General features: G+C 53.0%; 1 protein-coding gene across 17 annotated transcripts in view; it reads left to right on the top strand.

The window, feature by feature from the left end:
• Window positions 1-674: 674 nt before the first annotated feature.
• Tmem268 (transmembrane protein 268) overlaps window positions 675-25,931 on the top strand; it is a 37,715-nt gene continuing 12,458 nt past the window's right edge. For 8 of the 17 annotated variants that reach the window (XM_047524673.1, XM_047524675.1, XM_047524677.1 and 5 more), the window contains exons 1-10: window positions 765-851; window positions 5,528-5,713; window positions 9,832-10,031; window positions 12,223-12,330; window positions 13,334-13,483; window positions 15,539-15,601; window positions 17,375-17,485; window positions 19,573-19,653; window positions 20,581-20,763; window positions 23,586-23,761. In XM_047524673.1, coding sequence (XP_047380629.1) covers window positions 5,608-5,713; window positions 9,832-10,031; window positions 12,223-12,330; window positions 13,334-13,483; window positions 15,539-15,601; window positions 17,375-17,485; window positions 19,573-19,653; window positions 20,581-20,763; window positions 23,586-23,761 — 1,178 coding nt within the window. In that variant the 5' untranslated portion in view covers window positions 765-851; window positions 5,528-5,607. The other 9 variants (XM_047524671.1, XM_047524674.1, XM_047524669.1 and 6 more) reach the window with 9 other exon arrangements.

Below are 25,931 nucleotides of genomic sequence, written 5' to 3'. Positions count from 1 at the left end.
GTACTTTTTTGAATGAAAGAGCAGGATCCCCAGTGGAATAGAATCTGCTGCCTTTTATGTGAAGACGTGCACATGTGGTCTCCAAGGGAAAATACACAGGGTTAGTGCTCTACTTAGGGGACGGGGCACTTAACTTTTCATTGCAGACTCTTCTGCAATTTGGGGTCGTGGTGGAGAGGGTGGTGGCCAACAAGGTAGGTGGCAGTTGTGAACACCAGCAGAACAACGTGTCTGGTTGTTTTGAACACCTCACACAGATTATCTCATTAAATTTTCACACAACCCCATGGCATCGTTATAATTAATGATTTTTAGGAAAACAAAACACACAAAGGGTAAATAATTTACTGATACAATTAGCGGAGAGATTGGAGTTTAGGCAGCGTGATCCCCAAACTCATAATAAAAAAAGTCGCTGACAACTTCTGGACCCATCCACTGCCTCATCCACTGGATCCCGTGACTTATGTCATACGGGACTGGACCTCACAGGTCCGCCGCTGTTTTACAGCGATCCCGGCACGCGGGTGCAGGCAGAGCCCCAGATCCGACGCACGTGGTGGAGCGGGCGCGGAGGCCCCTTTAGGCGTCCCTGGGAGCCCAGCTGATGAAATGCGCCTCCCAGCTGGGCTCCGCGGGCCCGGCACAAGCGTTCCCTCCAGGCCCGCTGCGAGCCCGACGGGCGGCTCCTCCCGGTGGGGTGACGGGCGGGGGCCGGGGGCGGGCCCGGGAGGGCGGTGCTGCGCGCTGGAGGCGGGCGGGCGCGGGCCGCGGCGTCGGGAGGCTGCGGCGCGGAGGGGCGCGGCGCCCCCGACCTTCCGCGTCTCCGGGCGGCGGCGGCGGTGACGGGGGTGAGTGTGCGCGCGCCTGTGCGCCGGCGATCCCGGGTTGGTGCCGGGAGGTGCGGGGAGGCGCCGGCGCTGCGGGTTCGCTGGGCGCCTGCGTCTCGGCCTGCGCTCGCGCCCGAGGGCCGGGCTGGCACGGTGGCCCCGAGCTGCTGCGCGCTCCTGGGGGCCTTCCCGGGGTCGGCCTGGGAGCCCGCGGATCTGCGGGCGGGGGAGATTTGGGGTGAAGGAGGCTCCCCCCACCGCCAGGCCGCAGACCAGGACGATGGGAGGGCAGAGACTAAGGCAAGGCACAGCTGCCCAGGCCAAGGCCACGTAAGGTGGGGCATCCTCGGCCTGGAGGAGCAGGGGATTCAGTGCTGCCTCCCTCGCAGACCTTGACCTTGGATTACTTACTTTCTTTTGAGTCGTAATTTCTGCATCTGTAAAATGGGGAGTTTGGGTTCATTTTGTTCTAGGCTTGTCCACCCCAAAAACTTCTGTGGCGGGCCCTCCTATGATCTCTAGTAGGATTTCTAGTTCCACAAACAAACCAGAACCCGAGTCAGGAAAACGGTAGTTGCTCTTTCCCCGTGAGGAATCTGAGGCCAGCACATCGCTCTTAGGGAGGCTGAGCAGTGTCTGCAGAGATGGAAACCCCTGGGCATCCAGCTGGCGCGCGGGGGCGGCCGTGGGTGACTGGAAGGTCTGGTTAAGCCGCAGAATCCCCAGAGGGAGCCCAGAAGTCAGAACTGTGTAACCAGTGGCAGGAGTACCAAAGCGCTGCCCACTCCCTCAGTGCCACCACCCTGGTATCTGACTCTGTGTCACCTAGGACTGGAGCAGGGCCGAGTGGAGTGGGGGATCCTGCATATAGGGCTCTGGGCCCTGGTTTAGTTTCTGCCCCTGGGGTCTTGCCAGTACCACTCCTGTCCTTTGCCTCCTCTGGATGCAGAAGGTGCCTTCCCCCACACCTGATGGGCAGGTCCTGCTCACTTGGGCTTCTCTTGCCCTCACCTTTGCCAAGTCAAGGAGCCTCGTTCTGTCCCAGAAAGCCTGAAGGACCCTTCCCACTCCAAGGCGCTCCCTCTTGTTTCGTACTTGTCAATCTGGTAATTTTCTTTCTTGGTTTGTTCTTCCCCAGGTGGTGATCCTCAGCAGGGAGGGCTGAGCAGGGACTTGAGATTTAATCTCTGATTTCATGCCCAGGGCCTGGCCCTAGAAGGTTGTTAGGGCTATATTCCTTCAGCAACTGCTGTTTTCCCAGTGCTATTCAGAGTGATTTACATGTGTGAAAGCTAAACCTCACAAGTCTAAAGTCATCACCATTATCATCATCTTCACATGAGGAAACCGAGGCAGAGAGAGAAGTCTAGTAACTTGCTCAAGGTCACACAGGTGGGAAGTGGTAGGACTGGGCAGGTTACTTTTAGCCATCACAGAACAGCCTTGGGTGAATGAATGAAGTCTGCTGATTGGGACTTTGTAGGAGGCTGATGGACCAACTAGGGTGTTGTGATTTTCCCCCCACAAAAGACAGTGCCTCATTGTGGGATTTTGCAACTAATGGAGCCTCTTCCTCTCTGAAAGGAGACCTCAGATCTTTGCAAGTCCAGCTTGTGCATGGTTCCTCCTTGACACTGGGTTGCCAGGCTTTTCTGAGATTTCAGAGCAGACTTGCAGCCTCCCAGCTACAGTTTCCCTGGGTTTTGCCTGGAGCCTGAGTAGATAGGTTACTCTTTGCCTTGGGGGCCTAGTAGGTGATCAAATTAAGCGGAGAAGGGCTTCAGTGGTTGTGGGTTCATCTAATTTTGTTATTTTCATGCCTTTGGGGTGCAAGGTAAGAGGAAAGAAGTAAGGCGGGGTAAGAGTGGCTGGTAAATGCTCGTCAGATTTGTGAGTGTTGCAGGAGACCAGGGCTCAGGCTAGCTAGTGAGGGGAGACCCTGCCTTCCCAGCAGGGAGCATTGCCATCTGAGTGGAATTTGTTTCTAGATCAGGCCTGGGAAATGCAGTCTCTTCTGACCCACTCATTTTTTAAATACGTATTTTTAAGTTGTGTGTGGACACGATACTTTATTTATTTTTATGTAGTGCTGAGGATCAAACCCAGTGCCTCACACATGCTAGGCGAGCATTCTGCCACTGAGCCACAACCCCAGCCTTGACCCGCTCATGTTAAAGGCAGCTTCAGGAACAGGCTGAGACAACCACTCTGGAGTCCATCGGTGCAAAGGCATGGAAATCGTGGCCTTGGACTCCAGCCAGAACTCTTCTCTGGTTTCTTAGACCCCCAACTGTGTGCAGGTCACTTCCACCTGTGACCCTCTTATCTCCTGTGAAATGTTGAGGAAAGGGGCCTTATGGTGTGTGGAGCGTTGGAGGTCATTTTGCATCTGCTGTGTTAGATCCCATAGCAACTGAGTGAGGTAGGCCCTCCACCCCCATTTTACAGATGAGAGCGGTAGTGTTCAGGCTGGGTGCCTTAGCAGCCAATGTCACAGAGCCCGTGAATGACTGAGCAGGGTATTGAGTCCAGGCTTTGTGGCTCCAAGGTCTTCAATCTTTTCATCACTTTCGTTGCTTTCTGGCAGTAGAGTGTGGTACAGGGCAGGTTTAATTTTAAGTTAAAGCATGTCTTTTATATATTCTTGGTTGGGAGAAGGGACTCCCAAATGACCTTCTGCAGCTTAAAGTCAGGGCCAGCTTCCCGTGTGTGTATCCTCCATGGCCACTCCAGGTGCCCTACTTAGGAAGGTTCCCAAATTTGGCTTAATGTTCTGCATCCCCATTTTGAAATCCTTCATCATTTCTGAACAAGGGGTCCCACATTTTCATTTTGTACTGGGCCTCACAAATTGCGAAGCTGTTTCTGTTAAAATGTATTGAGAGAAGCAGAAGGTGGTAAGGACAGTAGGATCCGGTTCTCCCTCACTCCCAGTGACAGTGTGTCCTGGGCCCAGCTTGGAATTAGGCAGATGTGTACCAACTGGCCACTTCATTTCTTCCCCAGTATCACCTGGCGTGGTAGCAAAAGAAAATTCTAGTTGCTGGGCACAGAGGTACACACCTATAATCCCAGCAACTCGGGAGGCTGAGGCAGGAGGATCACAAGTTTGAGGCTAGATTCTGCAACTTAATATGACCCTGTCTCAATGAGATTTAAAAAAGGGTTGGGGATCTGGTACACTAGTAGGTCACCCCTGAGCTCAATCCCGATGTCATGAAGACAGTTTGAGTGGACTTTCATCAAGATATTTAGCAGGGCTGGTGTGTCATCCCAGGGGACTCTGGCGTAGGTTTTCTTGGTAAGGGGTGATCCCTGGGTTCCCGGGTGGACACATAACGGAGGTAAAGTGTGCAGGTTGCAGTCCTAGCAGGTGGTGTGCAGATTCAAGTTTTCACCAAGGAAACACCCACCAAGGGGGCCTTGTGTTTTGCTGATGAAGGTGGCCAAGGGTGATAACCCATTGTTCCTCTAGTGGCCTGACCCTGGAGGCCTTGGAAGCCCTTTCCTAGGTAGATTGTAGCTGATGGCCAGGAAGGCACATTGCTCTCCACATCATCTTTTCTTTTCTCCTTATGGATGACTATTTAATTGACAGTGTTTCTATGTTTGCTTTGGCTGCCTGGAAGCTCAAAACTAAATTCTTGACTTAGGAACAGGAACTGTGTTGAATCTCAAAATAGCAATAGAAAGAGCAGGTTTTTTTTTTTTTTTTTTTTTTTTTTTTTTTTTTTTTTTTTTTGGCAGAGCCGATATTCATGGAAGATGTTCTTTGTTCTGATGCTGCTGTTTGTCTTTTATACGAATCACCTATTGAGTCTTGGGAGCTACCCCGTGGGACAGGCTCCTTGACTCGAAGAGCTGATGCTCTGAGGTTGAACCACTTCCCCAAATGGGGGCGGTGAGGCTGCCATTTAACCTGGTTAGTCTGACTCTGGAGTCTGTGTTCTTCAAAATGCTCCTCCACCGTCTCTGACAGGCCACCTACGTATTTTTATTATTATTTTTTAAAAATTTCTTTTTAGTTGTTCATATCTTTATTTTGTTTGTTTGTTTGTTTGTTTATATGTGGTGCTGAGGACTGAACCCAGGGCCTCATACATGCCAGGCAAGTGCCCTACCACTGAGCCACAACCTCAGTCTGGTATTTTTATTCTTTATGATCATTGCTTTTTAAAATTTGAATTTCCTGTCACCTCATTTCTCCCGTGTTTCTTCCCCGGCAGTACTGGCACTGGAACCCAGGGCCCCAAATATCCTCTGACGACACCCCCACCCTTGCCCTGTGTGTTTTGGCCAGGTCTGTGGGGAGCTGTTGGAGACCCTTGGTGTAAACAGGCTCCTGTGGTAGATATACCTGCCTCATGCCTGATCACCTGGGGCGTCCTCAGTCAGGGAAACTGAGTGGCCTGGTCAGCTCTGGAGTGACCTGTGGGTCACTGGCGTGGCTAAGCTGGAGAAGGCCCCTGGCCACAAGGGAAGTAAGTTCTCAGTAATGGCCTGGGCTGGGGGGCGTGTTTTAGTTACTCCTCCCTCCAAGAAATTTCTTCAGCATGATCAGAAATTTCGACCAAAGTCAGCATAAAGACTCCCGGGAGCCTCTCCTGGGCCCTTGGTGACTTTGCCTCCGAGAGCTCCAGGAAGCCCAGCCCGCCCAGGCCCCGGCCCGAGTGTCCTTCTCGTGCTGTTTTCTGAAGGCAAGCGAACCTGAGCCGGCTGCTCCAGAATGAACCGCAGTTCCAGGAAGGGGAAGTAGAAGCCCAGCTGGCTCTCTGCCATGGCCTGTGAACCACAGATGGACCCCGGAGGGGCGGCCAGCCCGCTGCCCACCTCCCCTGCCTGGAGCGCCCTGCCGAGGGGGAGCCCTCCTGGGTGGGGACAAGGTAAGGTCATGACCCTTCTTTCTCTCCTTCCTCCCTCTGCCTCCGGCTGAACTGGACTCGGCATAGCGCGTTAGGTTAGGGGCAGGGGAGGGCACAGAGCAGTCTTTAGATAAGGGTGGGTGACCGTGGAGTACCTTTCCAGGCTGCCTTCTAAGAAGTTTTTATTTTATTTTATTTTATTTTTTGGTACTGGGGATTGTACCCAGGGTGCTTTACCACTGAGCTCATCCCCAGTGCTTTTCAATTTTTATTTTGAGACAGGGTCTTGCTAAGTTGCTAAGGGCTTTGCCAAGTTGCTGAGGCTGACCTGGAACTTGTGATCCTCCTGCCTCAGCCTCCTGAGTTGCTGGGATTACAGGTGTGCACCACCGTACCCAGAGGCCAAGACACCTCTGCCTTTCTTTCTTTTCTTTTCTTTCTTTTTTTCCTCCCTCCCTCCCTCCTGCCTGCCTGCCTTCCTTCCTTCCTTCCTTTCCTTCCTTTCCTTCCTTTCCTTCCTTCCTTCCTTCCTTTCCTTCCCTTTCTTTCTTTTTCCTTCTTTTTTTGTTTGGGACTGGAGATTGACCCAGGGGTGCTCTACCTCTGAGCTACATTCCCAGCCTTTTTAAAAAAATTTTTAATTTTGAGACAGGGCCTCATTAAGTTGCTGAGGCCGACTTTGAACTTGTGAACCTCCTGCCTCAGCCTCCTGAGTTGCAGGGGTTACAGGTGTGCTACCTTCTGCCATTTCTACCCAGTTCTCCCCCTCACCATCTCCTGTCATCAGCCTCTGCTTCTCAACTGATCTTCTCCTGTTTTTGTCCCTCCTTTCTCTCCCTGGCAGCCAGAGGGATCTTTCTCAAACACACATGCGGCCATGTTACTTTCTGCTTCAGCGTTTCCCATTTGGCTTAGCATGAAGACCTACTTGCAAGCTCTGTCTTTATGACTGACACCGCCCTTCATCTCTGTTCTTTGCCATACCGTTCTGCCTCAGGGCCTTTGTACACGCTGTTTCTTCTGCCTCTGATGCTTTTTCCCTGCCTACTTTCTCTTACTTGATTTTCATTCATTCTTCAGAGCTCAGTGCAAATATCCCTCCTGTGAGGAATCTTCCTGACTCTGCCCAAGTCTGGACCCTCTGATATGTTCTTCTGATATATATATATTCCCTATTCTACTTGTCACAGTCTATGAATAATTGTCTGTGTAATAATGTTGCATGTCTAGCTTCCCTACTAGAAGGTAAGCTCCTGGAGGGCAGGGCCTCTGTGCTCTCCTGTCTGTCGCTGTGTCTGTGGTACATAGCACATGACTTGGCCCTTCATGGATCCTCAAAAATGACTTTGGTTGAATGAAAGAAGGAATGAGTGGCTGGACATTGGCAAGGGGGAACAACACTCTGAATTGTGTGGTGTCCACAGCAATGTGGCTGGTTACTTAGGGTCTGAAACCTGGCTGCTTCAAACAAGGGTATCTTCTGTTACCACTGTTACTAGGACCTCGCTAAGTTGATGAGGCTGGCCTTGAACTTGTGATCCTCCGGCCTCAGCCTCCCGAGTTGCTGGGATTGCAGGCGTGTGCCACCCACCCAGCTTGTCACTGTTACTTGGCAAGCAGTTCATACACATCCAGGCGCAGCCACAGAATGGAATGGAATGGGGTACGGAATGGAATGGGGTAGTCTTCCTTCAGGACAGTGAGGACATCGCAAGCCAGTTCTTGCTCCTCTGTGGGAAGATGCTCTGACCTGTACCTATGCACACATGCACACACACTTGCGTCTATTCTCTGGTGGTAGCTTTTCTTAGCCTAGGTGTAAAAACAAGTATTTCTAAGTGGAAGACTTGCTGTTCTTATTTTAAGGAACAGATGAGCGATAGTATTGCCAAGAATTCAGGAACTCTGGGTTTGGAAGGCAAACAAAGACACCACGAACGTTCTTTGCATTGCTCTGGCAAACGCTCGGTATGCAGAGAGCCAGGCCGGGCAGGCTTCAGATTTCCGCCCGGAGGCCACAGGGCCGTGCTGCGAGGCGGCGGGTCAGGCCCAGACCCCGCCTGCCCCGCTGTTATATGTTCCCTTCCCTTCTTGCTTCTCTTTCCTACTCCAGTTTTCCCTATTAACACTGGGCAGTTCCTCTACTTTTCAGAGACTTAGTTTCCTCTTTATGTTAATGGCTCCCACCGTTTGGGGTTCGTAGAGGAGTCCGCGGTGCCTGGTGCATCGTAGGGGCTCAGTCCTCAGACCTGTTCTTATTAGCTGCTTTTGTTTTCTTTCTGTCTAGTCTTCCTCATTGCATATGCTTTGATTTAATCATAATTTTATTTATCCATTTATTTTTGCAGTGCTGGGGTTTGAACCCAGGGGTGCTCTATCACTGGGTTCAGTGACTTTTATTTGGGTCTGGATTTTGCTAAGTTGCTCAGACTGACCTCAACCTGCAATCCCCCTGCCTCAGCTTCCTGAGTTGCGGGGATCATAGGCGTGTGCTACTACGTCTGGCTCTGAGTGTATGCCTTCAACATGTCGAGTGAGTTGCAGATGTGCCGGGGGTGCTGTGTTTTGAGTGGCCCCTCCAAAACTGGCGTTGAAATTGAGTTGCTGCCATAACAGTATTAGGAGGTGGGACCTTTAAGATGAGGTCAGTGTAGGCTCTCCCTCGTGAGTGAGGAGTGAGCAATGTCGAGTGTTCGTCAGCTTCTGTGACAAAATACCTGAGAAGGGCAATTTAGAGGAGGAGGATTTCTCATGGCTCGGGTGGTGGAGGTGTCAGCCCGTGGCCCACTGGATCCATGGCTTTGGGCCTGTGGGAGGCGGGACATCATGGTGGGGAGGGTGTGGTGGGGCAGAGCTGCTCACTCAACGAGGTCCCACCTCCTACAGGTCCCCCCACCTCCAGTAGATCATGTGGCTCTGAATCCACCCATGGATCAATCCACTGCTGAGACCAGAGCTCTGTGATCCAGTCGCTTCTGCAAAGCCCCGTTTCTGAACATTAGAGGTCAGGTCTTCAGCAAGTGAGCCTAACCGTGACATGCCCCGATCAGGGACTGGGTTAGTTTTCTTGAGAGTGGGTTCTGTGGGATTCCAGTAAAAAGGATGGATTCAGGCCAGTTTCCCTGTCTCTATCACTTGCTCACTTGCCTTTCTGCCATGTTAGGAGGCAGCACTGGGTGCTCATCAGATGCCTTGATCTGGGACTTTCTGGCCTCCAGAACCGTGGGCCGTGCGAACTTCTGTTACGTATAATGTACCCAGTTTGTGGTGTTCTGTTATAGCAGCAGAACGTGGAATGAGACAGGAGAGGTTACCAGTAAGCCAGTGCGTTCATTTTCTTTTGTTGCTGTTACGAAATGATCGCTAACACAGAGACTTAAAAGCCATAGATGCATCATCCTGTGGTTCTGAGGTCAGAACCTGACCCTGGGCTCACTGAGCTAGCTGTTCCTCCTTCTCTGGAGGCTCTAAGGGAGAATCTGCTTCCTTCTCCAGCTTCTAGGGGCCGTCCACCTTCCCTGACTCATGGCTCTCTTTCTCCATGGCCCAGCCAGTGACTGTCCTTCCCTCTTTCTTCCCTTTTCACATCTCCCTCTGCTTCCACCTTCCTCTCTCGCTTTTGAGGGTCTTTGTGGTGACACTGGGCCACTTGGGTATCCCATATGCTCTCTCTACATAAGGCCAGCTGGTCTGTGACCTTAATGTCATCTGCAGTCTTAATTTTTGCCACAAAGGCGGCACAGCCACAGGTTTGGGGAATTGGAGTGGGGACGTCCTTGGGGGTCCTCGTGCCCCTTATCATAACTATTTGTCTCTCCCTGGACTGGGAGCCTGCTGGGCATTCAGGAGGTACTCCGTTGGGCTTCCTGTGCCGTGCCTGCCGTGCGTCCTCTGGATGTAATCACTCCCCTCCAGGTCGATCGTCCAGCCGCTGTGTCAGTGGCCCTCGTGATGGGGAACTCACGAACTTGCTACCACCCTTTCTTTGTGAGGATGGCTTTGAGTTTGGGGAAGTTGGTTCTTACTTGCATGATCTCACATAGTGTCCCTGTGGCCTCGGTTCTGTCTCCTTGGGGCTTCCTGGTCAAGTCCGGTCCTCAGGGTTTGAGGACAGTTGTGTCCTTCCTTGTCATGAGAAGGTTCGGACGGCCAGCGAGCGATGCCTTTGGTTTTGGCCTCCTCCAAGGTGGCTGTCACTCAGCCAGACGAGGCTTCTGGTCTGTTCCCAGAGCTCCACAACGGCCAGGTCCTCACAGTCCTCCGGATCGACAATACCTGTGCACCCTTGGCCTTCGATCTGGGAGCCGCGGAGGAGCAGCTGCAGACCTGGGGCATTCAGGCGAGTGCTGTTTTTACCGCGTCCTGCTGTTTTCCTTCCCATCCGTCTGCCTGTCCACCCATCCATCTATCCTTTCATCCATTTGTTCCCCAAATATTTATTAAATGCCCCCTGCCTTCTGTGGTGGGTGACGTCAGGAAGGTGCATTAGAACCAGCTGTCTTCTCGATGGATTCACTTAGTGAAGGTGCGTTTGGGGGTGTCCCTTCTGTGCCAGGCGCCTAGCCGGCTAAGCAGCGTAGAGGTGAGCAGGACACTGAGCTGCCATCGCGCTGCTCCCAGAGCCCACTGGGGAGATGGACGTGTATTGGAGGGGTCAGGACTGAAGGGCGTAAATGCCACGGCAGAGGGACACACAGGGCGTTGAAGGTGTTCACAGGGGAGAATGGTGAACCTGCCTGCGGTGCATGGTTAGGAAACCTCTCAGGGGAGCAGACCCTGGTGGGGACCTCAAAGGGTAAGCAGGAGTACGCTGGGCGGGCAGGAGGAAGGGCCTTGTAGGAGAGGGAGCTGCGCTTGCCGGCAGAGGAGAGGTCATGTGAGTTCACCACCTGATGACAGGACCTTCAAATGTAGAGAACAGAGGCTCAGACGTCCCAGACCCCTACTCCTGGACTCAGATCCAGTTCTGCTCGCTGCCTCTGTGACTTTGGTTAGGTGGCCTAACCTCTCTGAGTCTGTTTCATCTGCAAATGAAGACAATATCAAATCCCACCAGTTCGGGAGGCTGAGGCAGGAGGATTGAAATTTCAAAACCAGCCTTAGCAACTGAGTGAGGCCCTAAGTAACTTTGCAAGACCCTGTCTCAAAATAAAAAATAGAAAAAGGACTAGAGATGTGGATCAGTGGTTGAGCACCCCTGGTACCAAAAAAAAAATATCGATAACTATGAAAGTGGATTTTTGTTAGGATTAAATGATTTCATGTTTGAGGAACATTGTACTGTCTCTGGCCATTGTACATGCTCAGTAAACTGAAGCTCTTGCTGGTGGTGGGAAGTGCCATAGGTGAGGTTTCCTCTTCCTAAAATCTTGGCAGGATGAGCCTTTCCCTGTGTAGGCCGGGGGCAGTTAGGCAAGCATGGGGAACAGGCCCTACTCATTTTACCCAGAAGGTTTTAGAATTTATTTCTTTAAAACTGAATTGCATTTTTATTTAGAACAACATTTGGTCACCATGGAAGGAAAACCTGTCAAATAGAGTCAACCCCATGTCAGCTGGCTTCGTCATTCTGAATTTCCTTTCCACCTTTGTACAGAACATCTGTTTTTTATTGTTAGTTAGTTTGTTTTTTTATTGGGAATTGAACCCAGGGACACTACCACCCAGCTGCATCCCCTGCCCGTTTCGTCTTTTATTTTGAGACAGGGTCTCCCTCAGTTGCTGAGGCTGGCCTGGAACTTTAGATCCTCCTGCCTCAGCCTCCTGAGGAGCTGGGAGTACCGGCCTGCGCCCCTGCACCCAGTGGAAGAGCATCTGTCTTAGGTAGTCATCTTCAGGTTGAGTTTTCTTATTGGTGAACAGTGTGTATTTTGTTCTACCATGTTCCTAAATGTAATTTTAAATCAGTCAATTCTTTTTTCTTGGTCTACTGTCATAGGGCTTCATGCTCTGCAGACACTTTTGTTGAGGCAGGAGGAGCATGTTGGGACTTTGGGCTGTGTTCATGGGTGCTGATATCGCAGTCCCCACAGTGGCACCTGTGTATCTGGGGTTCCCCAGGTGCCTGGCACTGTGCCAAGCACTGTTTGTATCTAGTTTAAAAAGCACCCAACCCTACAAGGTGGGTACCCTACATTTTGTAGAGGAAACTGAGGCTCAGAGAAAGGGGTAACTTGCTCCAGTTCATGCGGCACAAGGGTGGCAGGGTGTTGGGCCCAGGACTGTCTGACTCCAGGGCCTGCGTCTTAGCCGTCAGGCCACCTGTGCCTGCCACCAGGTGCTGAGTCTCAGGCTGTGGGGATCCCTGGAATCTTCCTGGCTCTCAAGCTGTTCACCTGCTCAGGGTGGTTCCTCCTCCCTGTGCCAGGGCTGCACCCTGTGATTTCCACCCAGCACCCTGAGCTCCTCATCCTGCAGCCTGATGCCCCCTCCACAGACCACGCCACCACCTGGGAACAGTGCGCTTGCTGGTGGGATGGGTGGAGTGACCCTGTGGTTAAATGATCTCTCTCCCTCGGGTGGCCGAGCAGGTCCCTGCTGACCAGTACAGGAGCCTGGCCGAGAGCGCCCTCTTGGAGCCCCAAGTGAGAAGATACATCATCTACAACTCGAGGCCCATGCGGCTGGCCTTTGCCGTGGTAAGGAGGGAGACGGGCGCACGCTGGCCCGCCCTGGCCTTCTCACATGCCAAGTGCGGTGTCGTGTCCTGGAGCGGATAAGGGACTTGGCAGCTGGAGGCCCAGTTGATTCCCCGGGGAAGAGCAGTGCCCCATGGTTCTGGACCTGGCATCACAGGGATCTATGGAGAGAGTCGTAACCACACCCCGCTTACATGGGGGCGTCAGGTTTCCCATGGACAGACCACCGGGCTCTGAACTCAGTGTTTGACCTTGGCTAGGTCTTTTCTTCTCTCTGGGACTTGATTTCCTCTTCTGTTCAGAGAGGTCCATTTCAGCCCTAGTCACGCATACATGTGTGTATGCATCCATATGTGTACGTGTACATGTGAACAGATACATCTACGTACACGTAGATCCACACACACAAACACATACATACATTTGAACGCAAGCAGTCTGGCTTCTGCATCTGTGGTCTTAACCACTGTGACCTGCTTCTTGGTGTGTATCCCTGGTCAGATAGCATGACTGACTCCCACCTCTCACTTTTGGGGAGAAGGAAAAGGGGTGGGGATCAGCATTCATCATTCCACAGTAAGTTCTGTGTTACCTTGTCAACCCGTGCAACAAACCCATGAAGCCAGCATCATTATGATCGCTTTACAGATGAGGAAACTGAGGTTCAGAGATGTGTCACAGCTTACTCAAGGCTGGTGGCAAGTGAAAGATCGTTGTGGGCTGCAGGCTCAAACTTATCTTTCTCCAAAGGCCTCTTCTTTTTCTGTTTTATTTAAAATCAAGATAAAGAGGGGTTAGGAGCCGCTAAAAGCCCTGTGGTCCACTTTTGCGTATAAACAAGGAATGCACGTTTACCCCCACAGACCCAGGGTCTGCGTCTTTCCAGCCCTTGAGCTGTTTGAAGCCAGGAGGGTGTTGGGAGCCCGTGCAGGTGTCCCTGGGAGTGGAGCTGCTTCCTTTGAGGACGGGAGTGCCTGACCGCTCTTGCCCTGGCTTCTTGCAGGTGTTCTATGTGGTGGTCTGGGCCAACATCTACTCCACCAGCCAGATGTTCGCCCTGGGCAGCCACTGGGCGGGTGTGCTGCTGGTGACCCTGGCTGCCGTGAGCCTGACCCTGACGCTCATGCTGGTCTTCGAGAGGCAGCAGAGGAAGGTGAGATGTCCAGAGGCCCCTGCCACGCTCCCTCCAGAAGGGCTGCGGGGACATGAGAGTCCCAAGCCAGACTTTCCTCTTGCCCGCCTTAAAGAATTTCTCCTGCCATGAAAATTCACACCGGCCCATCTGCACCGGGATTGAAAGAAATCAAACATGACGAGTCCTCTTTTTCTTTCTTTTATTTTAAATCAATATAAAAAGAGAAAAGGTCTATTCTGGTTCACAGTTGGGGGGTCCCAGTCTGCCATCGGTTGGCCCTGCTGCCTTGGGCCTGTGGTGAGGCCCATCACCACAGCAGCACACGGGGAGCAGACGCTGGCCTCCTGCCAGAGAGCTCGGGGGCACTTGTTTCTCTCATCTAATCTCCGTGGGCTTTTGCTTTTTTCCTGGAAGCAGGCTGTTTTAAAGAGAGCTTGGGAAGAGGGTGCCCAGGCCAATATTCCTCTGGCAAATGAGCTGAGCTGTTCATGCACGTGTCCCTGGGTGTTCATGACAGCCCTGTGAGCGAGTGCAAGAGGGTTACTGAGCCCACCGCCCTGCAGCACTAGGTGCCTGAGGTGGAGGGTGGCCAGAGTTGGGTAACTTGTCCTGGATCCCACTATAAGTGGCAGAGCCAGGGTTCAAATCCTGCTCTCTGACTCCTGGTCACCTTTGAAGAGGAGGTCCATACCTCCCAGCTTAATGTACAGCTCACTGATTGTCGTTTCTTTTCTTTTTTTTTTTTTTTTGTGGGAGGAGGGTACCAGGGATTGAAATCAGGGGCACTTGACCACTGAGCCACGTCTCCAGCCCTATTTTGTCTTGTATTTAGAGATGGGGTCTCACGGAGTTGCTTAGTGCCTCACTTTTGCTGAGGCTGGCTTTGAACTTGCAATCCTCCTGCCTCAGCCTCACAGCTGCTGGGATTACAGGCACCTCTGTGCCCGGCTGCTAATTGTGGTTTCTTTGATGTCTGTCTCATGTTATGTGTTGGGTGTTCAGTGTACAGTGGGTCCTCTGTTCAGTGCTTTGCAGACCTCGGGGTGGAGGCTGTTACATTCAGCTTATAGCCAGGGAAGCCGAAGCTCAGGAAGGCTCTGGGAGCAACCCACGGCCATGCTGCTAGTATGTGGCAAAGTCAGAATTCAGAGTCAAGATGCTCAGATTCCGAGCCGTGTTCTCAGTCAGAACTCTACAGTGTGGGATTCTGGAGCTGCTGTAACAAAGTGCCATAAACTTAGTGACTTAAAACAACATAATGAATGAATAATGAATTACCTTACACACCTGCCACTAGGAGCTCAACCCAGACCTCACAGGGTCAGAATCAGGGCATCAGCAGGCCGTGTTCCCTCGGAGGCCTAGGAAGGAATCTGTTCCCTGGCCTTTTGTAACTCCTCTAGGACTCCTGCATTCCTAGGCTCCTGTCCCTTCCTCCTCTTTCAAAGCCACACCTCCTTCTCCAGCTCTGATTTTCCGCCTCTCTTTCACTTTGAAGGACCCTTGTGATTACCTCACACCTCCTGGCTAATCCAAGATAATCTCAGCATTTGCAGGTCAGCTGAGCAGCAGCATGAAGTCCATCCCGCACCCTAGTTCCCTTTGCCACCTAACAACCGTGACAGGTTGGCCCCACAGCAGGCTGACCGAGAATATGGCTTGGAATCTGAGCATCCTGCCTGGAATTCCTGCTCAGCCACTTATTAGCAGCACAATTTCAGGCTGTTCCCAGAGCCTTTCCGAGCCTCAGCTTCCCATCTGTAAACTGACTAGCCTCCCCCTAGAAGATGGACAGGATTGGGGAACAGGACTCGGGTGTCTTCGGGGGCCCATCGTTCTGCCACCACACCGATGCTGTCTCGCAGCCACTTGGGAAGCTCCTGTCCTTGCACCCTGCAGTCCCAGCACAGTGCTGGGCTCCGAGGTCCTTAGCAGGCACTCTGTTCCTACTCAGAAGGGGAGGGCAGGATGTGGGGAAATGTCATCAGAGTGTGTCTCCTGTGTTCACTGGAACAAATAGGAATGTTATGGTTTCATCATTCTGAAAGGATCTTTGTTGGGCTTTATCACCAGGCTGACAAGATAATGCCGCCCTTGGGCTGTGTGGAAGCTTTCCTAGCTCTTTGTGCTTGGCCGGTAAGAAATAAATGGAGCCAGCTGCTCTGGCAGCGAGAAGCTTCTTTTGGGAGAGAAAAAAGTGAAGTGGTCTGTTTGTTTGAGCAGAGGCAAAAGCAGAAAGGCTGGCTCCCGGCAGGCCCTGGAGGTTGCAGATGCCCCTGTGAGTTCCAGGTGATGTACTAGGCAGAGTCTCTCGTAGGCAGCACAGAGGCCAGGGGCCCAGAGGCAGAGCTCTCAGTGCTGTCTGCTCGCGAGGAAACCCCTCAGAGTGACCCCTGTGGACTGAGCACCACTGCGCTCTGTGCTTCGGGCCTGACGTCTGTGCCGGGACACCTCTGCCATCTGTTAGCGCTGCAGCTTGGAGCAAGTTATCCTTTAACCAAGGCTTCCGTTTCCTCATCTCTAACACGGCGTGATAACTGTGGGAGTTTGGGGCAAATGAGATGATTCAATTCCCGCAGAGTGCCTGTACGCGCTCCTGAGTGCTGACTGTTGTCGCGGTCGCTCTTGTCTGCCTGCGGGGAAACAAGCTCAGCAAGGCTTGGTGACTGGGCCGTGGCCACGCAGCCCTCCTCAGGTCTTCCTCTGGGTCTCAGTTCAAGGGCTTCTCACCCCCGGGGCTTCTAGTTACTAAGGAAGGTACAGATCCCCGCTCTGGGCCGCTGTGGCTGTTAGGAGCCCACCTGCGTCAGGTTGCACGCAGGGGGCCTGGGGATTCATGCGCCGCCTCGTTTCTCCCCCAAGGCCTTGCTGCCCTGCCTGAGAGCAGAAGGTTCAGGAGGGCAGGCAGACGGCCCGGCACCAGTTCTACTCGCTGCTATGCAGGGTCCTGAGAAGTGTCTGTGGCCAGCGTGTGACATGGGAAATACCACGTGTTCAGCTGGGTTTCGTCATCACGAGGCTGTTGCTTGCTGACCCAGGGTGTGACCATTCCCCCGGGCGGTCCAGCTGGACTCACTCCTTGCTCCCTCTCGTTGGCCTGTGCAGCAAGGGCGTCATTACCTCTATTCGGGGCGAGGAGGTGGAAGCAGAGATGTTAAGCAGTTTGCCTGAGGGGAGGAGGCGGGAGGGGAGGCGGGCGGAGGGGAGCCGGGAGTGGACTGTGGCCAGCGGGTTTCTGAGAGGAGGAGCGGCCCTGCCAGAGCTCCGGGCAGTGCCGACGCCATCGGCCCTCATTTTGAGATCAATGTCGTCCCTGGAAGACTCGGTGCACTTAAACCCACGCCCAACACACACAACAGACCCGGCAGCCCGGTGGGGCAGGTGTGTGGATGCAGCTGGGTGGCACGTCAGCTGGGTGGCTGCGGGGCCAGGGGCCGGGACGTTCTCCGACATGTGGAATCGGCTCTCGGGCCCTTGTCCTTCAGTGGAAGGACGTGCTTAGCCTCCCTGGCTCTGCGCCCTCACACCCTAAAGGGTTCCTCACACGTCGAGGGCTCCTCTTGGGGTCCTGCCCCTTTGGTCCGCCTCCTCCTTCAGGCTGCTTTGTTCCAACTGCACCCGAAAGTCCTGTAGCGGTCTCTTCCCCAGACAGCACTTGGGGTCCCTGGCCCTTCCTGCGTTCCCCTCCCTGCCTCCTGGGCATCTCAGGGCGCTGGTATCTGGTGTCAGCTGGCCCGAGTGGGAGAAGGACCAGCCCTGTACCAGGACTTCAAGGGCAGGCCTTTTACAGACGCTCACGCTTTCCTCGCCCCACCCCCAAAACATCTGTTGCCCATCTATGGTGAGACAGCTGGCCAGGAGCTCCCTGGCAGCATGGAGGTCAGCCGTGGCCTGCCGTTTATCTTACAGGCCAACACTAACACAGACCTGAGGCTCACGGCTGCCAATGGAGCCCTCCTGAGACACCGGGTGCTGCTGGGCGTGACAGACACCGTGGAAGGATGCCAGAGTGTCATCCAGGTACTGTGGCTTGGCGTGGCCTCTCCCTGGTGGCCCGTTTTTGATCTGGGCTCCTGCAGACAGCTGACCTTGTATTTTCCCAGCCTGTATGGCACGTCCCGGAGTCTGCAGAGGAGATGACTGTCAGAGGCCCTCTCCTTCCTCCCTGCTCCAGAATTTCTCCCTTGAGACACCTCCTTGGTGCTGAGCCACCTGTGGGCACTGAAAGACACCAGAGGCCCTGCAAGGTCCCGTCCAGCACCAGCTCACAGGCTTGTGAGCGTGGCAGGCATGTGGCCACAGACATAGTGCCTCGCTGGCCCTGTGGCAAAGGAAGGCCCTGGTGAGGCTGAGATGCAAGGCAGACAGGGCACTTTGAGGACTCTGAGGAGTCACAGGGAGGACAGAGCTGGGAGAGATGGGGCTGGAGGGGCAGGGCAGGTGTGGAAGGCCTGTCCCCCTGGCTCAGTTGTTCTCTGTGTCCTAGAGTCAGTGGGGAGGTCTCAGTGACAAGTGTGAAGTCTCACAGGGGGCTGGGACACCCCTGGGGCTGGCTCTCATGATCCTGGCTGGACGTGCCCAGTGGAGTTGCAGAATCTCCTTAGCACCCTGTCTGCGTACTCCCTTGCATGCAGGAGCCTGGCGGAGCCTGGAGGTGGGCACGCACAGGGATGGGGGAGAATCCTGTGCACGGGCTCTGTCTATCCCACAGGAGTTAATTGAGAGCCTACTATGTGCCAGGCACTGTTCTAGCTGCTGAAGCAGCAGCAGAGAACTTCACAGACTCCTGCCTCTTAGAGGTGACCCAACATAGGCACCCAACGTCGGGGTGACCTAGACGCATCGCTGCAGTGTGGCATGGCGGACCAGGAGCTCCTGCTGGTCCCTTTAGCCTCACTGCCTTCTGACTCTGCTTGATCAGTGGTACGTGTGGTGACTTGGCTGGTCAGACGTGTCCACGGCGGGCTGGAGGCTGAATGTGTGGACACTCCTTTTCAAGCAGCTGTGTTCTGGCATTTTCAAAATAGCATCGTGGGATGAGGTGACCCAATGTCTTGGGTGTCTTCGAAATGGCTAGGGGGTGAGGGGTGTTGGGATGGGCAAGGAGAGAGTGTGGAGATGAAACAGGAGTGGCCATGAGGGGACCGTAGTTGAGGAGGGGAGGCTGCCGACTATTCTCATGTTGGAAATTTTTAGAGCAAAAAGCTTTGACAACAGTCTTCTCCCCGGATGGGACTGTGGGAGGCCAACTGGCTGTGGGAGTCTGACCCCGCTCTAATGGGGCGGTCACCAGGAGGGCGGTGGCCAGGGCGTGGAGGTGGAGACCAGGGCACCTCTCGTAGCTGAGAGCCTTGTGACAGCGGCACTGGCGAGGTGTTACAGTGTGGGAGATGGAAGATTTCGGCCTCCTGGGGCTGTTGAGGTTGAGGTGGAAGGGGAGGCCAAGGTGAGATAAGTCTTACCCAGCTCCCTCCCCGGAGCACCCAGGGAGACGAACTCGTATCTGGGTGTGGGCAGTAGAGGTTCATCTTCACTCATTTGCCCATCTGGGTTCCAGGCAGAAATGTACCCTGACTGCAGAGGTTGGAGGTGTTACTCCCAGATGGGCAGTGATGGCCACGAGGGTTTGTTTATTTATTTTTTTAATTTTTAATTTTTTTGGTACTGGGATTTGAACCCAGGGTTACTATTCCACTGAGCCACATTCCCCAGCCCTTTTTATTTTTTATTTTGAGACAGGGTCTTATGATGTTGCTTTGGTCCTTGCTAAGTTGCCGAGATTGGCCTCTAACTTGAGGTCCTCCTGTATCAGCCTCCCAAGTGGCTGGGATTACAGCGGTGCACACGCCTTGCTCCAGGAAGGTTTACAGTCTGTCTGGAATACTCAGTAACTTGGGTGTGATGGGGCCACTGCCATTTTGTATAGGGCTGGACATTTTCCAAGCTTGCACACAGTCATTTTTTACTGCCAGAGACGTGGTCATGGTGTGGGACTCGGGGAGCGAGCAGAACAAACTGGGTGGTCCTCAGGAGGGTGGTCTCCGGGGAGGAGCAGCAGGGGGCGCCCAGGGCTGGGAGCCACAGGGCCTGGCTGCTTCCCTCCACAGCTCTGGTTTGTCTACTTCGACCTGGAGAACTGTGTGCAGTTTTTGTCTGACCATGTTCAAGAAATGAAGACTAACCAGGAGGTAAGCAATCTTAAATGTCGAAGGCCAGCAGAGTAAACCAGGAGGCCAGATTGTGCAGGTCACGTTACCTTCACATTGGGAAAACATCCAGGAAAAGTCCCTTGGAAAGAAGAAGCCCTATGTGACGATGGGTGGTTGCTTTTGCCTAGGGAAGGAGGCTGCTTTTCTGCTTTTGAAAAAGTCCAGTTGTATCTTCCACATTTCCTATGGTGAACATATATTTCTTTTTCTTTTCTTTTCTTTTTTTTTTTGGCACTGAGGATTTAATCCAGGGGCCTTTTACCACTGAGCTACATCCTTAGCCCTTTCTATTTTTAATTTTGAGACAAGGTCTCCTTAAGTTGTTTAGGGTTTCACTGCATGGCTGAGGCTGGCCTCAACATGCAATCCTCCTACTTCAGCCTCCCGAGTCACTGGGACTACAAGTGCGTGTGTAGCACCTTGCCTGGCTGAACTTGTGTTTCTTTACACTGAGACTCATATTAATGATCAACTCTGGTGGACCCAAAGATATAATGGGTTTAGATGACTTTTATTCCTCCAAAGTGCTTTCTACCATTTATTCAGAAAATGAGGAGCTCTTACTGATTCTGCATAGGAGGAAACAGGCTGAGACCTGTGGCATGTCTGGCTCATGGTCATCTAGCCGGTGGGTGACTGGGCCTCCTGGTTCTGAGCCCTGGGCTCCTTGCCACGTTGAGGAGCATGTGAAAGCTTGGAAGGTGAGCCCGTTAGAGGCTGTTAAGGACTGTGCTCTCGTGGGGAAGGGGGGCCCTCGCCAGTGCCATTCAGGTCCAGATACTTCTGAGGTCAGCCTCGAGTCTGTAGTTAGCTCCGTCCTCTGCTGGGTCCGCAGCTCAGGCAGCCTTCCCCCTCCCAGGTTCCACCCACTATAGGATGCACCCACACCCCCTGTTTCCTTTGCAGTCCTTGCTGAAGAGCAGACTGAGCCAGTTGTGTGTTGTCCTGGAGACGGGGGTGAGCCCCACCATGGCAGAGGGCCCCGAGAGCTTGGAGGAGGCTCCTCTCCTGCCCAGCAGTCCTCGTCCCCAGGAGAGACCGCTCATGCAGACTCAGCTCCACCAGCTGGTTCCTGAGGCTGAGCCGGAGGTAAGGGGCACTGAGACGGCCCGGCCACCCTCCCCGGGGGCCTGCATTGACGCAGGCCAGGTGGCCTTGTCAGGTGCTGATTCCTCGTGGCTCCTCTGAGTTGGTAGAGACCATCCAAACCTTGAAACCCATATCTCTGAATCTTGCTTTTGTTTCCTCAACACTTAAAAAAATAGTTTATAGAAGTCATTTTGTGCTGATTGGGATTTTTGGTTGTGCTTTTCAGTGACTTGGATTTTTTTGTTTTTTTTCTGTACTGGGGATTGAACCCAGAGGTGCTGTACCCCTGCACTACATCCCCAGTCCTTTTATTTTTAAACAGAGCTTGGCCAAGTTTCCCCAGCTGCCCTTGAGTTTGCAGTCCTCCTGCCTCAGTCTCCCTGACTGCTGGGGTTACAGGCTTGCACCGCTGCACTCGGCTTGAATGTTGGCTAGATAGTTGCATGTCGATAGATTGTAGCTTACTTCACCAGTACTGAGCTCTCAAACATTATCAGTCATCTATCTGTCCAACCACTCTTCCAGCTCTCCCTTAGGTTGCAGTTGGATATGTGGGTTGGGTATGAGCCTCTGCCTTCTGTCGAAGTCTAGTTCCTTGCACCCTAGAGTTCTGCTGTGTCCTGCTAACCACGCTGCCTGTTGGGTCTGGTTAATTGCCTGTAGACCGGAAATCTGACAGTGGCTTACAAGTCATGCTGCCTTCTTTACACCAGTAGGACAGACCCACTGTTAGGGAGACAAGCAGCAAGGAGTGACCTCAAGGACATTTGGAACTTTAGGAGATCGCTTCCATTTTATTTTCAGGCATGGCCTTCAGGGCTTCAAGGTCCAAAGCGGCCCAGGCTTCCCTCTTTTGCACGGGCGAGGCTGGGCGTCCTACTGGTAGGACCGTTTCAAAGAGAAAACGATGTCTGTATTCATCTTTCCACTTGGATCCCATTGACTCTTTTTTAAAGAGCAGAAAAGATTCATAAGGTCACATACTTTATGGTGGCATGCGTGTCTGGGTTTATGTGCCATAGCCCATTAAACATGGGTCTTTAAATTATTTTTTCAAACCCATAGCGATCCAATTTCCTGTCCTGAATATCAAGTGTGTATGTGTGCATATTTTTAAAGTAGCTACTCTTATAATTTGTCGAGGGGAAATGTAATCACGGTCCAAGTCTCAGTGTGGTCTGCGCTGTCCTATTTCCATGAACCGAAAGTCTATAAAAGATTGTTAAAGTGTCCTTTTGCATTTTTACAGATTTTTGTTCTGCATATAATGCTTTGGCACACCCTCTGAGGTGGGGGTTACTTTCCCTTCTTCCATGGGTAAAATAGGTTCTGTCAGGCCAGCTTACTTGCCCAAGGTCATGGAGGAAAGGAGTGTAGCAAAGCCAAGGGCAGGAGCAGCCTGCCGACGCTAAGCCAGTTCTCTCGCTACGGTTCTTAGCTTCTCATGTTATTGATTCTAGACCAAATTGGTGAGAAAACCATTCCGAGTGAGTGATAGACTATTTGAAGTTTTCAATATTTTCTAGCACAAAATACAACTCAAAACAAAAAGCAGTCCTCTGAACCTTGTGGTTTCTGTTCTGAGTCGTGATAATGGTGATGATGCTGATGGTGTTTATCAGACCCTGGCTAAATGCTCTCGATCTGTTGGCTGCAGCCTGCAGCCTCCCCGGCTTGGGTGGTAGATGCTACCGTTCTCCGTGAGCCGTGGGCTCAGAGGGCAGGAGCCAGTCTCCAGGTCAGTGCCAAGTGGGAACCTGCAGTTCCCCCGTGGTCTTGGTTGGCTTGCCCGCCTTCATTGCTGACTCTGGACACAGCCTGGATGGATGTTTAGAGTGGACAGCGGTCGTGTGAAAGACCTTGGATATGCTCCAGGAATAAGCAGTTCCCTCTAAACTCAACTGCTAGTCCAGTGGGTGGAGCTTAGAGACCAAGAGCACGCATTCAATCCAATTTTTAAAATTCTTCAAAAAATTTTTTATTTTTTGTTTTGGTAAAATATAGACAGTATGAAGTGTACTGTCTAAATCATTAAACATACTCAGTGGCTTTGAGTATGTTCATGGTGTTAGGTGTCCACCACCACCACCCACCAGAGACCCTCACCCTCCCATGCTGGGGCTCCACACCCCAAAGGCGCGCCCCTCTCGCCTCCTGCAGCCCCTGGGGTGGTGGCCCTTCTGCTTTCTCTCGCTATGAATTGACTACTCTAGGTGCCTTACGTAGTAGAGCCAGCATTTGAACACCAGTGGACAGGACTTGTCCTTTACGGTTAAGTCCAATTTTTATAAGCAAGCTTCTAATACCGTAGGAGTACTTGTATTAAGAAGTCTACCAGGTGCCTGGATGGATTGAAGACTCCTGCTGCTGTGGGAGATTCCCCTGAGTCCTCCTTTACCTAGGGATCTTCTTCCAGTGAATCACCTTAACCTCACTTACTTTATGGACGCGAGGACGTTCAAAATGGAAGAAGTGCGGGAGGAGGGTTGGTGATTTCTCTAGTGCTTTGGAGTTCCATGTCCATCACTATCGTTATCATCATCATCGTTACTGCAGAGGACTGAGCCGGGGCCTCCAGCATGCTAAGCACATGTTCTGCCGCTGAGCCACACCCCAGTCCCTGTGCGTACCCACCTGGGGAATAAGGAGGCCCAGGCTGCACCTGTCCACGGCCAGCGAGCCGCGGAGCTGCGTGCCAGGCCAGGCTGGTGTCTGCTGAGAGCCGCGGGTGCTGGCCCTGCCTCCTCGTTCCCGGTGAGCATCACTCCCGGGCCCCTCAAGGTGTGTCCCTGTGGCCTCACTCTGCTCCCCTCTCTCCACAGGAAATGGCCCGACAGCTGCTGGCAGTGTTTGGTGGCTACTACATCCGGCTCTTGGTGACCTCCCAGCTGCCCCAGGGGGTGGGGACACGGCACACAGACTCTCCGAGGATCCCGTGCCCCTGCCAGCTCATAGAAGCCCACGTCCTGGGCACAGGGTGTTGCCCATTCCTGGCCAGGTGACCGAGGGAAGAGGACACTCATCTTCCACCCAGACTGAGGCGCAGGGGAGGCCTCAGGAGCCCAGGATGGCCAGTGGCAAGCCCCTGGCGAGCAGGGGAGCATGGGGCCGCACCCGAGGGTGTCAGTCACACGGACACCATGCTCGAGCCGGCGCCCTGCACGGAGCGCTCGTCAGCACCCCTGGCTGCGCTGGAGCGCGGTGGCTGGGCGGGTCCTGCCCCGGCCGCAGCTGGAAGGGGGTCCTCATTCCTCATTCGGCCGGCAGGGGAAGTCCTGTGTCCGAGCTCGTCTCACCTGGTGCTCTGCTCCCTAGCCCTGTGTGTCCCGTGGGGAACCTGAGGCCCAGAGTGGACCCTGCTCTTCAGACTTTGCCTCTGACCTCTGGGTTTGAAGGCTGCCTCTCCTAGCTGAAGAAAAGGAACTTCTCAGACTCTGCTCCATTCTTAGGTTTCCTCCCCTGTGTTTACTGAAGCATAGTGTCGCCTGCTGGCCCTCAGGTCTCAGGACGGAAGAGGGAGATGAAGGTCAGACGAGCCTCCGATGGGAAGAGAGGGCCGGCGGGACTGGCTTGACCTGCTCGTCTTGTGGTCCGCGCTGCAGACAGCACGGCTGTGTGTCCCGACACTAACGCTGAAGTGAAGCGAGCTCAGTCACTCGTGAAATCCTGTGAGGAGTGCGGAGACCCCACGTGTCCTCCTCCCCGCAATGTCTGAGGACCACTCGCTGCACAGATGCCAGTCCTTACGTGCTGGCCTGGCATCTGAGGGCTCCCACCCCCACAGAGCCTTTCATCCGTTGAGATTCCTTCCTGGGCTGGCCTGCCCATTCCTTTCCAGCTTGTGGATCTCACTCATGCTTCAAAGCCCAGCTTTCCTGGCCCCTCCTTCAGGAAGATTCCCAGCACACTCAGCCCTGCCGTCTCCTTTAAATTCTTGATACAGTTGCTGCTTGTATTGACGTTTTATGTTACTGATCTAGTTTTCCTGTGTGTATGCGTGTTTTTTCTAGCTGGATTGTAAACTTCTCAGGGTCCCAGATGGCACCTTATACTTTTTGTGCATGACTTAGTCCTGCTAAAGGAAAAAAAAAAAAAAAACAAAAAAAACAAAAAAAAGACAACCAACCAAAAACCTCAAACCCAGTGGCTTGTTTTCTTTGGCGACTCCATACCAGATTCCTTGACCTGCTCTCCAGATTGCTGGGATGAGAACCAGGTCATGATGGACTTGGGTTCTGGTCTCAATCTTACACTTGTAGATGTATGACTTTTGGCAAGTTGCTCTCTTTGACTGGTCCTCAGTTTACCCATCTGTATCATGGGTGGACTGGATGATTCTTCAGGGCCCTTTCCGGGCCAAAGTTCTGGAAGTTTTGAGCTCATTCTGTCTATTATGGCTTTGTCTACAGGTAGATAGGTCCCGTCCCCTCCTTGGCTTTGGTGTGTGGGTTCTGTATGCCTGGCGTACCTCCTACCTGTCAGGAGACCTGGATTCTTGTCCCAGATCTGCTGCTTCCTAGCTGTGTGACTTTGGCTAAGCCGCTTACCCTTTCTGTTATTGTACTCCTTTATAAAGTGGATCTGGTGAACTGAAAATGTAATAATGCAGGTAGCTTGTCACATAGGACACAAACCTGACTGTTGTTTTTACCCTGTGCTGGAGAAGCGGGTCAGGTGCATAGACCTGCCCCTGGCGATGGCTGTTTTAAGTGTCTGTGCTTAGCCATGTCCCAGGCAGCTTGGTTCAGCGAAGTGATTTGCAAAGGTGATCCCTGTCTTTCTGACCTCACACAGACAAAGTGTCAGTGTGGATGCGATCAGTGGAAGCCTGTATTAATCATCCAATCATAAAACCCATGAAGCGTGATAACAGAATCAGAGCCTGTTTGCCAAATGACAAGACAGCAGCGTTTGAGCTGCAAGGTCTGCGTCAGGTGGCCTTCCCGCCTCTCCCCGTCTTTAGGATTCTTGATGGTCTCCCAGGGCCGGTGGGGCAGGTCTGGGATGCACGTTTCTCTGTGTGCGCCTTAGTTCCCTCATTTATAAACCCCTGAGATCTCTGTCACCGGCTCCCCCAGGTTGCTGTGCAGATCAGCTGACCTGCCGGGAGGGCGCACCCGTCTCCGCCTTCAGAGGCCTGGCGGTGCTGGGAAGGTGTGACGGCGCCA

Source organism: Sciurus carolinensis, chromosome 14 (assembly GCF_902686445.1).
Source record: "Sciurus carolinensis chromosome 14, mSciCar1.2, whole genome shotgun sequence".
Classification (NCBI taxonomy): Eukaryota; Metazoa; Chordata; class Mammalia; order Rodentia; family Sciuridae; genus Sciurus; species Sciurus carolinensis.
Note: the sequence above shows the minus strand (reverse complement) of the source record. Positions and strands in the feature narration are given on the sequence as shown.